At 42.7% G+C, this 18,785-nt stretch overlaps 1 protein-coding gene across 1 annotated transcript in view; it reads right to left on the bottom strand.

Moving 5' to 3' along the window:
* Window positions 1-18,785, bottom strand: part of DNAH8 (dynein axonemal heavy chain 8) — a 567,023-nt gene that overhangs the window by 107,152 nt on the left and 441,086 nt on the right. Inside the window, 4 exon segments of the mRNA XM_030557275.1 lie at window positions 537-749; window positions 5,730-5,897; window positions 8,504-8,680; window positions 16,410-16,513. Coding sequence (XP_030413135.1) covers window positions 537-749; window positions 5,730-5,897; window positions 8,504-8,680; window positions 16,410-16,513 — 662 coding nt within the window.

Below are 18,785 nucleotides of genomic sequence, written 5' to 3'. Positions count from 1 at the left end.
ATTAAATTAAGAAACAAACAAGAAAAAGCCTTCTTCCTATTTTGAAGGAAACATGGAGAAAAGAGGCAATTTCTTTTGAAAATCCAGCAGCCCCAAGATTCACAGGGTATGTCTACACAGCAAAGCAAAACCTGCAGCTGGCCCCTGCCTGCTGACTCAGGCTCATGGGTCTCAGGTTGTGGGGCTGTTCCATTGCTGTGTAGACTTCCCAGGCTCATGCTGGAGCCTGGGCTCTAGGACCTTGTGGGATCTTAGAGTTCTTAATATTTCAGAGACCTCCCTGGCATGCAGCAGATACAATTTCATGACGGAGGTTAAGATTACTCTGGGTCTTTGATGGAGGGAGAGTGAAAATCCATTTATTCATCACATGACTATTTTCAGCCAATTTTGAAGGTTTTTTTCTTATTCATAACAACTCTTGACAAGCCATTTTTATGGGCCAACCCTGATAGTATATTTCTGCTACAAAATAAAACAGTATATGTATTTTAATTCACTAATTACAAGTATAAAAAACAAAGATTATATTTTACCTTAAGAGGTAAAACTTCTCTGTTAATACCATAAAATGTTGCCATGGCTTGTGTCCAAGACAGGAGTCCTGCCACATTACCACAGACTTTTTTACCATTCTCAAAAGTATAGTCCTCCATGTTAAAATAAGGCTGTAGTAATTCTACTGTTTCTTCATTGATACTATCCTTAGCAAATTGTTGGAGACTCTGCAGGAATGGACCACTCATAAGCTGCAAAAACAAAACAAAAATCAGCTTTAGTAACTATTTGATATTCTATATTCCAAAGGTCAATCTTTCATGATTGAGTAATTGTTAGAAAATGACCCTAAAGTACAGAAGGAGCAATCTGTTACAGTTAATATTAAGAGGAGAAACTTTGTACTACCTCCTCCTACAATTTTATTTAACTAGTCTTTCAACCATTTTAAAATTAAGAGAGGCTACTTTCCAATAACTGTTCCTCAAGAGTCACTTCAACGCAATTCAGCTTCTGGGATGTTGGCCCCTGGTGATGAGCTCACACAGCTCTCTTCAAAAACGTGGCTTTTGGGAGGTGCATGAGTGATCCTTCATGGTAGGGTAGTGAGCCATTGGTACTCACATGTATTTAAGTAAGTGCAGTGCCTCAACCATCTCTTGAACCACTGAGACTTATCTATATGAAGAACTCCAAGGTACAGGAGAAGGTTGGTGAAAATTGCGAATACGCAGAAGTAATTCTTGAATAAATTAAGTTATTCACCTATAACCAGTGTTCTTTAAGATGACCTCTGCACATTCACACTCTGGGAATGTACTGGTGGTGCAGCTTGAACAATAGAACCTTTTCATAGTAGTCCTGCTGGACTGCTCGTGCACTCCAGCTGTACATCTCCTCATTCTTCCTGAACAAAATAATTAATTTTAAGAGGGAGCTTGATAAGTTTATGAACATGATTATATGATGTGATTGCCTGTGAAAGCTTGGGGCTGGACTCGCTCACCCAGAAGGTTCCTTCCAATCCTATGTTTCTATGAATGTTCTGAGGGAGAGACTATAAAAGGAGCTGAAGTGCCCTGGCCATCTCCGTTCCTTCCACTGCCTCCTCAGGTCCACAGTTACAAAAAGGACTCTAAGAAAGAAGGCAAGGAAGGCAGGGAGTGTCAATGTGCAGAATCCATCTTGAAGAATTCTGATTAATGGTGAGTAACAGTCATTTCTTCCTCAATGCCTTTGCACATTGCTAATCCAGGAATAGTGTGATAAGCAGTACTCCTGTCTCCAGATAGTGGGACCCTGAGTCTAGCTAAGCAACTACTGTAACAGTGCCTTACCAAACAGACAGCCAATCTGGATGTCAGATTTAGGAAGTAGTGTTTTGTAAAAGCGAGAACTGAGCTTTGTTTCTAATTTTCCTCTATACAAAGCCTAACCAACTTAGACAGACACTGTGATGTAACTGATTGTCCTTTATTATTATCCCCATAAGATATAACACATCTTGATGATTTCCTAAATTCCAGGCACCAATTTAAATAGAAAGCTAAAGTTCTTGGCATATAAGGGTGTAACTTTGTCTCACTTGAATGAGTCTGTAGAAAAATGCTGACAAATTAATGGACTGGTTGAGATGGAATTCTGCTTGGGAATAAATTTAGGGTGTGGGCATAGGACCACTTTATCCATGTGGAAGACTGTAGATGGTGGATCATCTGTAAGAGCTTGTAGCTCGTTTGTTCTTACGAAACTTGTAATGGCCACAATTAAAGTGTTCGTCATTGAAAGGTGAAATAAGGAACATTCTCCCAGTGTTCTGAAAGGAATTTCATGATCTTAGTAAGTACAAGGTTGAGATCCCATCTTGGTTGGTTCTTCAACTGGAAGATAAACATTCATTAGCATCTTCACAAATTTCTTAAGTCTGTTATGGGTAAATATAGTCTTATCAGTACATAGAACACAGAAGTAGCTGCTAAATGCACTTTTACAAATGATATAGACAGTCTTATGGATTTTAAATAAAGCGAGTACTCCAATATAGAATGGATGGAAACTGATGCTGGATCTACGGTACCTGGAACCAACATAGCTACAACAACATGGCATACATATTATTTGCCCAGACAGAATTTTTTTTCCATTTAAGGTCATAGTATCTGTGTGTTGACTGTTTCTGGCATTTAGAAGGACATTTCCAGGTCTGTCAGATCCCTATGGCTCATACTGTCATGTGCAGATATTGTGGGACTGGGTGGGAAATCTGACCATTCTCCTGGATCAATAGAACCAATAGTTCTGTGGTTATGGGGAGAGACAGGCTCCTTATAATAGTTGTAGAAGGTCTGGAAATCACAGTCTTCCCATGATGGAGGCACTGCTTTTGAACTGAGTTACTATATACCTGTCTAATTCAATGCCTCATGCTCTGACAGTGCAAGGGTTAGCATCTTATGGTAACAGGACACAGCTCTTGCTATCAAGTCTCATGCCCTGGAAAAGCAAGGGTTGGTGGCTTAAGGTAGCAGGGCACACTTCACACTCTGAAGTCCTTTAAAAGCCACCTATCCCATCTATTGGACTTGGCTTGAACTAGCAGGGCTTCCCTGAAAGCAATGGAGGGGTAGGGCAGAAGGACCCTGCTTGAGAGGTGCTGTAACAGGGAAACCAGATGGTTAGAGCCTCAATACTCTGCAATTCCTCACCTTGGGAGAGGAACAGAAGAGTTAGTTGCTAAAATGAAGTCACTACTGCATGAGAACTAATACAATTTAAAGTATTAAAATGTATTATCAATTTAAAGTATTAAAATGATCATGAGAATCTGAATTTCGAATCTGGTCAACTGCCAGAGGCAGAAAATTCTGGTGGCCTGAGATGAAGGATTGGGCTTAGTCCAGGAACCTCCAGCAACAACACTGTGCCACCTTTGAATTCCACAGGTGGGTGACATTACTGAGAGTGAGGAATGAGGAGAGATGCTGTGCAGAAGAATGGGGACACTTAAACAAGGCTCAGGAGAAGTTGCCAGAAGTGGTATCTACCCCGAGAGAAGACGGAACAGAAACTTAGGCTTCTAATGATGGCCAAATCATGAGCTGGGCAGAAGGGAATGAACTCAGTAGCTAAAGCCCAAGACAAAGGGGAGCCAGTGCTCCCAGTCTGGTGCCACTGTCATGGACTTCACTGTAAGAGACCATTATGCCTGCCTTAAAAGGGAAGGAAGCTTCTTGTCAGCCTTGAGAGAGACCAAGGATGAGTTAGACGCATCACAATTTTAGCACCATGAGTCTACCACTGAAAGAATCTGGGAACAGCCATTAGAATTCCAAATGATCTTGATAAATTAGGGAATTGGTCTGAAATGAGTAGGATGAAATTCAATAAAAACAACTGCAAAATACTACACTTAGGATGGCAAAAATCAAATAACTGAGTAGGCAGCAGTAATGCAGAAAGGATTTGGGAATTATAGTAGATCACAAAATGAATATGAGGATGCAGTGTGAGGCAAATATCATTCTAGCATTTATTAGCAGGAATGTCATATGCAAGACTTGAGAGGTAATTGTTCTGCTCTGCTCAGCACTGGTGAGGACTCAGCTGGAATATGTCCAGTTTTGTGCACAACACTTCAAGAGAGATTTGAACAAACTGAAGAGAGTCCAAAGGAGATCAACAAAAGTGATAAAAAGTTTGGAAAACCCGAGGAAAGACATGCTTAGTCTAGAGGAAAAAAGACTGAGCCAGGACATAAAAACAGTCTTAGAATATGTAAAAAGTTGCTATAAGGAGATGGTGATCAATTGTTCTCCATGTACACTGACGGTAAGTTTACAGCAAGGGAGGTTCAGGTTAGATATTAGGAAAACTTTCTAACTATAAGGATAGTTAAGCACTGCAACAGGTTACCTAAAGAGGATGTGGAATTCCCATCTTTGGAAGTTTTTAAGAACAGGTTAGGCAAACACCTTTCAGGGATGATTTAAGTATACTTAATCCTGCCTCAACCTGGGGAGGATGGACTTGAGGTCCCTTCCAGCCCTACATTTCTGTGATTCTATTATCTATGTTACTGTTTGCTCATTGAAATGGTTGACTTCTTCAGGAGGCACTAAGGCAAAAGATAAACTGAAGAGCATAGAAGTCAGTCTGAGAGGGAGTGCAGCTGGACAAGGAGACAGTATCTTTGAATCTCATGACAAGCATGTTCAAACAGCAATGAAAAAACCTGTTGGTCCAATGTATTCAATAAGTAGGAGCAGAGATCAGATCTCTCAGCTCCCAGTTCCATAACTCAACTATAAGGTCAACTGTACTGTCCAGTCCCTCCCCCATGCTTTGTGATGTGTAGTTCTTCTAGGAAACCTAATCTTCATCTGGTATAAATTGGCATAGCTCCATGGAAGTCAATAGAGCTACACTGGTTTACACCAGCTTAAACTCCTCCCTGTTCTGTTTTCATTTCTATTTTATATTGTAAGCTTTTCAGGACAAGAGTATTGATCAACATTTCAAATGTAGGTACTTTAGGCCTCGTCAATGCAAAGTTTTTGTACTGATCTGACTATGTCAGTTAGTTATTTTCTTTTTTTTTAACCAAAATAGTTATACCAATAAAACTCACAATGTGAAAGCAGTTATACTAACATAAAAGTTTCTTATATTGCTACAGCTTCTTTCCATGTGGGAATAAACAATACCAGTATACACATGTTTATTCCAGTATAACTGCATCTATAACTGTATTCACTCTAGGTGGGCTGTACCTGTTTAACTATACCTGTACATCTAAAGCAGTTCAACTTTTGTCTGTAGACAAGCCCTAAACAAAAATACATTGATTTTCAGAGGTGCTAAGCACCTACAGTTCCCAATAAAATTAACTAACTGGTTCAATGTCAGACAAAACTAGAGCTACAGAGATACTTCATTTCCTCACTCATTCTTTCTTGCAGTTTTACTCTGAAGGATTGAACACAGCCCTTTATGTATCTGTTCACCAAAAGTTTAAGCAACACACTTACCACTAAGGACATAGCATAATTTGTGTTATCAAGCAGAATTTATTTGCATATTTATGCTGCTCCAAAAGCATATGTTTGTGTTCATGTTTTAAGGATGTATGTCCCTATTTTGAACAAGGATTTAGCACCATAATTCACTGATGTTAATTTTTTTTTATTGTTTTAGAAAATGTTCAAGACTGGCTGTCTAGAAATTCTACTTACTTTTAGTGACTCTCCCCAGGATGGTTTGCAGCAAGGCTTTTCTGGATCCTGTGTAACTGAGTCTATTTTCTTTTGGAACAGTAACAAACAGCAATCCATAATCCTCATGATTAGATGAGGGGGTTTCGCAAGTTTCCGAACCGTAGCAATATCCACTGGTTTGATAGTCTATATCAGGGGGCGATGAAAGAGGGAAGAAAAGTGGACTTATTGTTTAGTACCATTTTATAGATTTTTTCATTCAATACCATATTAATTAATTATTAATTATTATTATTATTCCAATTTTCATTTTTGTGCTTGAGGGAAGTTTGATTTATGAACATACACTATACATGAGTTATTGGGATTACTTTACTAAACTTTATAGTTCTATGTCCCTGAAGCTGATTTAAAAAAATATATACTGCAGTTATATGTTTTCTCCATCTCCATGTGAAAATCAAAATTAAATACAAATAATACAGGCATTATGGAATTAAACTGTTATATTTAATAGCGATGAAAAATTAATTGTAAATTGGTGTTAGTTAAAGTGTAATGTTCCTGGCAGAAGAATATACAAGGGCAAGAAAATGGCTTATGTGGGGATTTGGTAAATGGAGTCACTGAGAAGGTATTAAAGTGCTGTATTGCTGCTCTTTGACTTTCTATTAGTGTCACTTGCAGACCACTGCTTAGATAAATATTTATTCAAATGAGAAACCTATCTGTAAATGAAGTGAAGTGATTAGACAAATATTGTGTCAGCATATCAAAACAGCAGTCTAATTTATGCCAACAAAATATATGCATGCTGTTATTTGCATAACAAAGAGGTAATTATATCTACAAAATGGAATTTTCAGGATGCATGCAAGAGTTTTTAAGTCTGGCCCTTCCTATCACCAATGTGGACTTCAATGTTTCTAAGTGGATGATGCTTGATTTTTCTTGCTTGTGATTAACTGAACCCTTCTCTTGGTATAACTATTAGTAATTGGAGCAGGAGATAGACTGAATCCATAAGACATACTGATGGTTTTATCTCTCTATGCCACTTTCCCCTTTCTTCATGGTTCTCTGCTTGACAACTGTTCAGAGTACAGCAGAACCAATCAATTAAGATCTGAAATGCAGTAATGCTTCATCATTTGTTAACTGCTCTTATGATCCCTCTGACCTACTTTGTTCTTTTCTCTTTAGTTCTAGAAAGATATACACAAAATCCATTAATGGGAGAGGGAGCATCCATTCTTCAGACTCCACTCTTGCTAAGGAACTATGGAAAGATGTGAGTGATCTAACAAGATAATGAAAAGCCATTATTCTCGCACTAAGAGAATACTTTCCAAGTCAGACTGGAAGTCATTCTATATTCTATTGACACCTTTAAAAATGGTTACTAACCTTCCATAACTGCTGTTCTTTGAAATGTGTTGCACATCTCCATTGCACGCGTGATGTGTGTGTGCCCCATGCAGAACTGTGGGAAATTTTTACATCAACAGTAGTCATCAGAGCAGCTTGAGTGCCCTCTGCTGCCGTGTATTACAGCATGAAAGGCCCAGTCTCTCACAAGTTCCCTCAGTTCCCTCTTGCTGAACAACTTTGATGCAGAGGAGGGTAGGTCATGGAATGGACATGCGCAACTCATCTCGAAGAACAACAATTATGGAAGGTTACTAACCATTTTTCTTCTTCGAGTGATTGCACATGTGCATTCCACTCTCAGTGACTCACAAGTCATAAAGTAGGAGGAAGGATCAGAGAACATGTACACACAGACTGGAGCACAACTCATCCAAATTTAGCATTGTCTTTAGAGTAAAGAGTGATGGCATAATATGATGAAAAGGTGTGAATGGAAGACCAGGTTGCTGCTCTACAAATTTCCTGGATAGGGACATGAGCGAGGAAAACCACGGAGGCTGCTTGCTATCTTGTGGAATGTGCTGTCACTTTGCTGCCAGATCAAAACATACACGAATGCAGAAAGTCATCCAAGACTAAATTCTTTGTGTTGAGACCAGCTGACCCTTCAGCCTGTCCACAATGGCCATGAATAATTTGATTGACAAACAGAACTGGTTAGTCCTGTCTATGTAGAACGCCAAAGGTCTACTAATATCTTTGGTATGCCGGCATTGTTCCTCCTTATTGGTGTGTGTTTTGGGGTAAAAAGTAGGTAAGTAAATTAACTAGTTAATATGAAAATTTGACACCAGGTTAGAGAAGAATCTTGGATGGCAGGGAAAGTATACTTTATTTTTCAAGAAGATTGCATAAGATGGTTTGGATGTCAGAACACACAGCTCAGTTATCTCTTTCTGGCTGAAGTGATAGCTACTAGGAAAGCCACCTTCAGAGTTAGGTGCAGTAAGGATCATGTTGCTAGAGGTTCAAAAGGTGAGCTGTCCCAATGGATAGCACTGAGGGAAAAAAATCTAACTGTGCGTGGGGCATGCGCACATCAAATGTGCAATGCACATGTGCAATCACTCAAAGAACTTTTGGAAAGCTTTACGTCTAAGCCTTTGTAATTGTTAAGTGGCTAGATGGAAGCAAGACCTGGAGGGATATTCATTCCTCTCTCTTAAAGCAGAGATATGGATGCACTTGGAAGTAAAATATGGACTCCACAACTATTAACAAAAGGCTTGCAAAGTAAAACTGACAAGCTCAAATGATAGCTATGAAAATGAGGTGAATCCTTGTCTGGCTGATATTATCCATTCTTTCATCATAGGAGACAACACCTGCAAGACTGATGAAAACCTACAAACTTTACTCACATTCAATGCAGCTTCTGCTTCTTCTAATGCTGGTCTAGCTGCCTCCAGTTTGGTCTCTGCTACCACTTTTTCTGAATCAATTTCATCTACAATCTTTTGTGCTTTGTCCTTCACACCTTGGACTTCATTTTTTACTTTTGCTGACGCCTCAGCACTTACTGTAACTTCTGCCAGCACCTAGCATTAGAAATAAATAAACAAATAATATAAAAATATGCAAATATGAGAACAAATGAATACATTTGCAAATACAGTGAAATCAGAATACAAAAGGATTGTTTCTTGGTTAATGTTAGCTACACATGGTACATATATAATTTTACTATGGAATGTAAAGTAGCAACATTTCTTGGGTAGAGATGGCAAAAATGGTATTCCCCTGTAATATTTGACTGGGATCCTTCCACCAATTTATTGATAAGAGGACTTCTCAAGGGACCTGCCCTTTCATGTCAATGTGCTGTTCGTTTGGAAGGTAAATGGATTTCAACTACCCTTACATGCAGTGGAAGTGATGTTGGCATGCCGTGTTACATATGTGCAAGAGACCATGTAATGTTTTAGACCAGCGGTAGCTAACCTGTGGCTCCGGAGTCAGATGCAGCTCTTCAGAAGTTAATATGCAGCTCCTTGTATAGGTACCGACTCCAGGGCTGGAGCTACAGGTACCAACTTTCCAATGTGCTGAGGGGGTGCTCACTGCTTAACCCCTGACTCTGCCACTGGCCCTGCCACCACTCTACCCCTTCCTGCCCCCTCCCCTGAGACTGCCCCAGAGCCTCCTGAACCCCAAGAAACAGCTGATCAGGAGGTGCAGGGAGGGCGGGGGAGGGGCTGATCAGTGGGGCTGCCAGTGGGTGGGATGCACTGGGAGCCGGGGGTGGGGGGAGCTGATGGGGGGCTGCTGACTTATTACTGTGGCTCTTTGGAAATGTATACTGGTAAATTCTGGCTCCTTATCATGCTCAGATTGGCCACCCCTGTTTTAGACACATTCTTATCAGGATTTGAGAACAGTTTTATAATTCATAACAAGATCTGTCACAAATTTGAAACTATTTTCAGGTAAGTATGTTCTTGCTGTAGTAATGTTGTAGAGTCTAGAACTGCCTGTATGAATTCTATCCTCTGGTTGGCACTAATGATGATTTTTGTTGTTGATGGTGGTGAAAAGCTGACAGATCTGATTAAATGAATCTTTCATCTGCTGAAGTGAACTCTCTCAAATGAGCCAATCATCAAGATAAGGATAAACTTGTATTCCCTGTTGTCATGATATAATTCCCCACTTTGAACCTTAGCGTCCAAAAGATGGGGTACCAGCATGAATTCCTCTAAGCTCAATTACCAGCTTAGTACTTGTAGCGCTGCCACCAACCAGGAATTCCAGTGCCTAGTACACTCTGGTCCCCACAAAACCTTGCCCGGGGACCCCCAAGACCCAGTCCCTCTGGATCTTAACACAAGGAAAAGTAAACCCTTTCCCTCACCATTGCCTCTCCCAGGCTTCCCCTCCCTGGGTTACCCTGGAAGATCACTGTGATTCAAACTCCTTGAATCTTAAACAGAGAGGAAAATGCACCTTCCCCCCCTCCTTCTCTCTCCCCCTCCCAGACTCTCCCTGAGAGAGACAGTAATCCTAACACAGAGAGAAATTAGCTTCTCTCTCCCCCTTCCCTCCTTTCTCCCCACTAATTCCCTGGTGAATCCAGACACCGTCCCCTGGGGTCTCACACCAGAATAAAAAAACCAATCAGGTTCTTAAACAAGAAACTTTTAATTAAAGAGAGAAAAACAGTAAAAATTATCTTTTTAAATTTAAAATGGAATAGGTACAGGGTCTTTTAGCTATAGACACTGGGAATACCCTCCCAGCCTAAGTTTACGAGTACAAATTAAAATCTTTTCAGCAAAATACCAATTTGAACTCCTTTCAGCCAAATACTCATTTGCAAATAAAGAAAACAAACATAAGCCTAACTCGCTTTATCTACCTAGTACTCGCTATTTTGAATCTATAAGAACCTGTTTTAGGGAGATTGGAGAGAAACCTGGTTGCACGTCTGGTCTCTCTGAGCCCCCAGAGTGAACAACAACCAAATTCTAACAGCACACACACAAATTTCCCTCCTTCAAGATTTGGAAGTATCCTGTCCCGATTGGTCCTCTGGTCAGGTGACAGCCAGGCTCACAGATCATGTTAACCCTTTACAGGCAAAAGAGATATGAAGTTCTTCTTTTCTATTAACTCTGACTGATCTGTTTATGACACCTGTCTTAGCCCTGGTCTACACTATGAGTTTAGGTCGAATTTAGCAGTGTTAGATCGAATTAACCCTGCACTCGTCCACATGACGAAGCTATTTTTGTCAACTTAAAGGGCTCTTAAAATCGATTTCTGTACTCCTCCCCGACCAGGGGATTAGCGCTGAAATTGACATCACCGGGTCGAATTTGGGGTAATGTGGACGCAATTCAGTGGTATTGGCCTCTGGGAGCTATCCCAGAGTGCTCCATTGTGACAGCTCTGGACAGCACCCTCAACTCAGATGCACTGGCCATGTACATAGGAAAAGCCCCATGAACTTTTGAATTTAATTTCTTGTTTGGCCAGTGTGGCAAGCTGATCAGCATGGGTGACCATGCAGAGCTCATTAGCACAAGTGACCATGCAGTCCCAGAATCACAAAGAGCTCCAGCATGGACCGAACGGGAGGTACTGGATCTGATCACTGTTTGGAGAGACAAATCCATGCTATCAGAATTCCGTTCCAAAAGATGAAATGCCAAAATATTTGAAAAAATCTCTAAGGGCATGATGGACAGAGGCTACAACAAAGACCCACAACAGTGCCACGTGAAAATTAAGGCGCTCAGGCAAGCCTACCAAAAAGCCTAAGAGGCAAACGGCTGCTCTGGGTCAGAACCCCAGACATGCCGCTTCTATGATGAGCTGCACGCAAGTCTATGGGGTGCCCCTACCACTACCCCACCCTGTGCATGGACACCTGCAAGGGGGGAGTCTCATGCAACAAGGATGAGGATTTGGGGGATGAGAAAGATAAGCAGATGGAGGAGGATGAGGATAGCACACAGCACGCAAGTGGAGAAACCATTCTCCCCAACAGCCAGGAACTGTTTATCACCCTGGAGCCAATACCCTTCCAGCCCTCCTGAGGGGGGCTCACGGACCATGAAGCCAGAGAAGGCACCTCTGGTGAATATACCTTTGGAAATATAATGCATAGTTTAAAAGCAAGCATGTTTAATGATTAATTTGCCCTGAAGACTTGGGATGCATTCACAGCCAGTACAGCCTCTCCTTTTAAATGGCCAACCCAATGGGTGCTTGGCATGGGAAAGGAGGGTGCTGCTGTTTGAAACCATTCCCACATGTTATGAAGGTTGAAGAAGCCGAAAGACTGTGGCTTACCATGGATGCCTGCAAGCCGAATTCTGTTGCCTGGCCCTGCATGTGTGATCTCTCACACCAAACCGGCAGGCCCTCAATATAAGAGGCAAAATACGACCTTTTACCAAAAGCATGTGCTATGTAATGTTAACAACTTGTTTCAATGTGAAAGAGTCTACCCATTGTTCTCTAAAATGTGCCTTTTTAAATACTACTCTCCCTTTTTTCCCTCCTACAGCTGAAAATGTTTAGCACTCCCCCATCATCTCCGTCCCAAAGGCTAGTGCAGATAACAAGGCGAAAAAAACCACATTTGCGATGAAATATTCTCTGAGCTCATGCAATCCTCCCGCACTGAAAGAGCTGAGCAGAATGTGTGGAGGCAAACAGTGTCAGAGTCCAGGAAAGCAGAAAATGAATGCAAGGACAGGAGGGACAAGTGAGATGAGAGGTGGTGGGAGCAAGAGTAGAGGTGGCGGGAGTGCGATGAGAGGAGACAGGATGCAATGCTGGGGGATCAAACTGATATGCTCTGGCATCTGGTGGAGCTGCAGGAAATGCAGCAGGAGCACAGACCACCGCTACAGCCCCTGTGTAACTGCCTGCCCTCCTCCCCAAGTTCCATAGCCTCCTCACCCAGATGCCCAAGAACACTCCGAGCACCCAACCACTCCACCCCAGAGGACTACCCAAGCAACAGAAGGCTGGCATTCAATAAGTTTTGAAGTGCAGGGTGGCCTTATCCTTCCTTCCTACCCTCATCCACCACCCCACCCGGTGCTTCCCTCCTCACTCACCCCTCCCAGACTACCTTGGCAGTTATCCCCCTATTTGTGTGATGAATTAATAAAGAATGCATGACTTTGAAACAATAATGACTTTATTGCCTCTGCAAGAGGTGATCAAGGCGGGAGAGTGGCTGGCTTACAGGGAAGTAGAGTGAACCAAAGGGGCGGGTTTTCATCAAGGAGAAACAAACAGAACTGTCACACCGTAGCCTGGCCAGTCATGAAACTGGTTTTCAAAGCTTCTCTGATGCGCAGCATGCCCTGCTGCGCTCTTCTAATCACCCTGGTGTCTGGCTGCGTGTAATCAGCAGCCAGGCAATTTGCCTCAATGTCCCACCCCACCATAAATGTCTCCCCTTTACTCTCACAGATAGTGTGGAGCACCAAGATAGGGATATGCGTTCCATCTATTGCTCCACCACAGTTAGGGAATCCCATTGCAGCAAAGCCATCCTCTATGACCTGCACATTTCCCAGAGTCACTACCCTTGATAGCAGCAGCTCAGTGACTGCATTGGCTACTTGGATCACAGCAGCCCCCACAGTAGATTTACCTAGTCCAAATTGATTACTGACTGACTGGTAACTGTCTGGCATTGCAAGCTTCCAGAAGGCTATTGCCACTCACTTCTCAATTGTGAGGGCTGCTCTCATCTTGGTATTCTTGTGCTTCAGGGCAGAGGAAAGCAAGTCACAAAGTTCCATGAAAGTGCCCTTACGCTTGCAAAAGTTTTGCAGCCACTGGGAATCATCCCAGACCTGCAACACTATGCAGTCCCACCAGTCTGTGCTTGTTTCCCAAGCCCAGAATCAGCATTCCACGGCATGAACCTTCCCCATTACCACCATGATGTCCAAATTGCCAGGGCCCGTGCTTTGAGAGAAGTCTGCGTCCACATCCTCACTGCTATCATGATCGCTCTGTTGTCGCCTCCTCACCTGCTTTTGGTTCTGGTTCTGCAAATACTGCAGGATAATGCACGAAGTGTTTACAATGCTCACAACAGCAGCGGTGAGCTGAGCAGGCTCCATGCTTGCTGTGGTATGGCATATGCAGGAGAGCAGAGTTGCAGCAGAATCAGTGGATGACGACAGATGCCAAGAGAAACCTGTGAGGTGGATTCATGGCACCAGGACAGTAGGAGAACAGAGTTGCAGTGGAAGCGGTGGAGGACTACGGTTAGCACTGCGCACATTTCCCGAGTACCCGGGAGCCCACGATAGACAACATGGAGAAATTTGCTGTCGAGGCAATATCAGCAGAGCAGAGTTGCAGCAGAAGCAGTGTATGACAATGATGGCTTGCGGTCCTGCTGCATCGTCTGCTGCCAACAGCACCCAGGACACAACAGCGGCGGTGTCAGTGAGCTGAGCTGAGTGGGCTGCATGCTTGCCGTGGTATGGTGTCTGCGTGGACAAAAGGTGCAAAACGATTGTCTGCCGTTGCTTTCACAAAGGGAGGGGTGACTGACGACATATACCCAAAACCACCCACGATAATATTTTTGCCCCATCAGGCACTGGGAGCTTAACCCAGAATTCTAATGGGTGGCTGAGACTGCAGGAACTGTGGGATAGCTATCCACAGTGCACTGCTCCGTAAGTCGTTAGCCACGGTAGTGAGGATGCACTCCGCTGACTTAATGCGCTTAGTGTGGACATACGCAATCAACTGTATAAAATCAATTTCTAAAAATCAACTTATAATAAGATATACCTATTTCATAGAGCTGGAAGGGACCCTGAAAGGTCATCAAATCCAGCCTTCTGCCTTCACTAGCAGAACCAAGTACTGATTTTGCCCCAGATCCCTAAGTAGCCCCCTCAGGGATTGAACTCACAACCCTAGGTTTAGCAGGCCAGTGCTCAACCCAGGAACAGAATCAGACTACCCAGTGAAATGCAATGTGCTGTAGTCGTGTTGGTCCCATGATATTAGAGAGACAAGATGTGTAAGATAATATCTTTTATTGGTTCAATAAAATATTTTACTTCACCCACTGTGTCTCCCTAAGGAAATGAAAGGCATACTGAACTTGTGTTTTTCTTCAGGCAGCTGTTCCAGGGATCTAATCCTAAGTGTAGAAATTGTAGTTGGACATTATTGTGTGCTATTATCTTAATTACTTCTATAATACTTATATATGCAAATCACTTTATAGACAAATACAAAATAAAGTCTTGGGCTCAAAGAGCTTTGTTTTGTTTTCTGTTTAGTGTTTTTTTAACTTATACACACATATGCCCCATCCCCAATCCCCAGACACGTGCATGGTTAGTTGTGTGGCTAAGAAATAGTGAAGAAAATAAGGCAAAGAGTAAAGAAAGATGATTGCAGAGAGGTAAAAATGGGACTAATTTGATAAACAGAAGACCATTCTGCAGAAGAGTAGTTCTTGTATCCTAGATAGAGAATCCAGAAGATTGGACTATCTCCAAATGCTCATCAGAAATATTTCCTTCTTCTGACTTATCTATGACTGCCAATTCCACCAGGGACTAGAGAGCAGAGTGATAAGAAAAGCACTGGAATCCCTGTTCTGTCACTTAATAAAGTCAATCTCTTTGCCGGGGGACCAAAGCCAGACAGAACCAGAGGTCTTTGCTGGCTCAAGCATTCCTTGCTTTGCGGGAGAAAAATGTTGCCATTATATTTGAATTCCAAAATGTCAAACAGTCTGTGCAATTTTTTTCCTGAACTGCCAACACCACAAATCTTATAATTATCTGGTGGTTAAATGGAAGCAGTGGAAGCATACTATTGTCTTGTGAGGTGGAGGAAGAGGGCCTAGGCTGTGGAAATAGCCTTAGAATCATCAACATATTCCTCTTCTCCTTCCTCTTTAAGGTCAGTTTCCAAGAGACCATCACCAAGGCTGATGAGTAGTGTGGAGTGTCCTTGAGAAGAGAAGATGCTACATCTGCTATTATGCCAGAATAATTTTATTCCCCACAGAAACACTTTCATTAATGACAGATTAGGCTCCTCTGTGCTCTCTTTGCTGAGCATCATTTTTAAAATTATGCTTACATGCACAACCCACTGGACCAGCACTGTGCAAGATCACAGGGACACTTTACTTTGTTGTTGCAAAACAAGAACCACTCAAACTTGATTTTTCTTTCTGGACCTACCATATTAAAGCTGAGAAGAACCACACAATGACACAGAATTGACTAACACTAAAAAGGTCTAGCTATTGAATATTAACAAATTGTCTTAATTTAATACATATAACTTAACCCAAATTAACTATTAATAACCCTCAAACCAAGCTGTATTACAACAAAGAGCACTGAAACAAGCAATGAGACCTGCTGCCTACAGAGGAAAGAAACTAGGGAATGCCGAGCCCCACAATTCTTTATATTGTTTTTCCACCATCTTCCTCCTCAGTGGGTTCTACCATAGCAGCTTTAGTTTCTGTTGGGGCTCCTCAGGCGCCTCACTGGCAGGGCTACTCTGGAGCCTGCACTGAAGTAGCATACACAGTTGCCCTTGCCACATCCTCTCCTTGGACAGGGGCAGGCTGTTTTGGGGTTACACCCATTTCCTGCAAGTTCCTTGATAAAGAGGATATTGTGGACCTTTTACACTATTACAGTTCCCCCATTCTTTTGTTTGTTTGTTTGTTTTGTTTTTTTGCCACCAGAGGACATTAAAGTGAATCTACATCACAATTATGTTTAGCAGCTAAGTACGTACTTTATCTGCCTTTACAGAAGCCAAAGCCAGTTCCTTTTCTTTCACTGCCAATTCCAGAGAGAGTTTGGCAACAGATTCACTGGCTTCCATCAGCTTAGAGAGACCTATCAAATATAAGATAATCATGGCAGTTCAGAAAGGTGAAGAACAATGCTATATTTTTGATAATTCCCAACTCTTCTCCAACCCGTCCCCTAACATCCACCCTCCAATTATTCCCCTCTCCCATTCACCTGCCCACTAGCTCACAGTCTCATACCCTGGGCTTCTCATCCAATCTTAGTCTCCTTCCCCTCCACTCTTCTCAGGGCCCTTGTCGTAGTGCCCCCTTCCCTGTCTCCTAGTCCATGTCTTCTTGCCCAGCCAATCTCAGCCTCTTTCAACCTCTGGCCCCATTTTTTTGCCCCCTGCCAGATTCCACTTCCAGTCTCTTGTCCCCACTAGGGCCCTTTTCTCAATCTGCTCCTTCCACCTTTCCCCAGTCTGGCTCTTGTCCTCTCTGCATTCAAGTCAGGAATCTTTCTTCTCCACGTTGTACAGATGCCAATGGGGTGACATTGAGAGAACAGAAGAGATACTCTCTCTGCTGTCAGTTCCAATGCCCAGCCTCAGTAGCCATGAGCTGCAATTGCAGGGAAAGTCATGCTCACCCCCAGTAGCCCAGGGATGGCAAATGTACACTTCAGTTACATGCAGGAGCTGAGATAGACTGGAGCCTGTTAGTGCAAGTGGAATCTTCAGAGATTTTAGCAGCAAAGCTCTAATAATATGCAAACTATGTTTTTTCAAGGTGTTATAACTTGACTGAATTTGGGCAACTTTTCATGGGAACAGCAAAGGGCACATCCCTGACACAAAAGTAACTCCACATGCTGAATTTCAAATCCCTACTCCAAAGCACGAGGGACTAGATCTTCTCAATTAAATAGCTGTAATAATTTTTTTAATATGGCAAAATAATTTATTTTTTCTAATCTCATTCTTGCAAACAGTGGACCCATTTTGACTATAACTTTTCAAAAAGTTCGATCTGAGTGTCATGGGGCAAGTGCACTCTATCTCTCCTTTGGGGTGGAGGAAGGGACATTATAGCACTGCATATGAGTCTATCAGACCATTCTTTGCCTCAGGGCAGTATGGCCTGGTGGCTAGAGTCAATATGGCTGCCCTTCCTCTCAGGACTACATGACCTAATAGCCAGAATCAATATAGCTGCCTTTCCTTGCAGGGCTGCATATTCTAATGGCCAGAGTCATTACGGCTGCCCACTCTCGCAGGGCTGAATGGCCAAATGGCCACAATCAGTATGGCTGCCCTCTCTCACTGAGCTAGTGACCTAATGGTCGGGGGTGGTGGTGGCTGGGGTAGGACCCTGTCAGAGGTAAGTGTACTCAAAACTGGGTCAGCAAGGATCCAGCCAAAACACGCTGACTTAGTGCCTGATCCTACAACTGGATCAATGACTCGTTCCCCTGGGCTACTTCCTACCCTGTCTTCCAGTGGCATGGTCCACGTGTCTCCAGCCTGTGGTGCTTCCAACCATTCCAACACCTCCTGGGTGTCTGTGGGTAGCTGCGTATCTACCCAGGTCTCAGCAGGCTTAGGCCCCCTGATCTGGGGCTCCGGCAGCTTCTTGATGGGAGCCTGCATTGTGTGTCCTCTCTCTTCAGCAGTCCCTCCTGATTGAGCTGGGTTACTCCCTTTTACACTAGCTCTCCATTTGCAGCATGTCCAGCTGAGGAGAGGGAGTGTGGCTTTCTCTGCCCAGAGTACAGGGCTAACCCCTCTTGTCCAGTGCAGCGTACATGCACACCGTCACACTGATGCAGACACCCAGCATGGAAAATTTCCACCCAAATAGTTAAAGTATGGCAAAGTTATAAGAAACTAAAAACACAGTCTTATAATGAAAAGTATCTGGCAACCTTAATAATAGGCAGCACTGCCAATTCTGCCTATAGTAATCGTAGAATCATAGAGTTGAAGGGACCTCAAGGGTCATCTAGCCTAACCTCTAAGTGAATGAACTTAGGGCTTTCAAAAAAACACTATGAGCACTAGCTTCAGACAGAAGAAGCATGTAACCTCCCTCACACTTCTGCCTATCTCAGACACTTCTCCAGCCATATTCAACACTGTAGCTAGGGTAGGAGGCAAAGTGACAGTTTGTGCTGAATTATCACTGCTAATGCAGAAACTTCAGAGAAAGAATTGGAGTGGTTTTAAGCTGCCTCTTCCACCCCCAAGCCAGTCAGTCAGGTGTTCTTTCTAGCCATTTTCAACTTCCACATTCTGTTACATAAGCTAATTTGGGAATATTAAGTATTTATGTTTAAAGCAGGAATGCTCAAAAAGATGATGAAACTAGTTTTAGTG

Source organism: Gopherus evgoodei, chromosome 3 (assembly GCF_007399415.2).
Source record: "Gopherus evgoodei ecotype Sinaloan lineage chromosome 3, rGopEvg1_v1.p, whole genome shotgun sequence".
Lineage (NCBI taxonomy): Eukaryota > Metazoa > Chordata > Testudines > Testudinidae > Gopherus > Gopherus evgoodei.
Note: the sequence above shows the minus strand (reverse complement) of the source record. Positions and strands in the feature narration are given on the sequence as shown.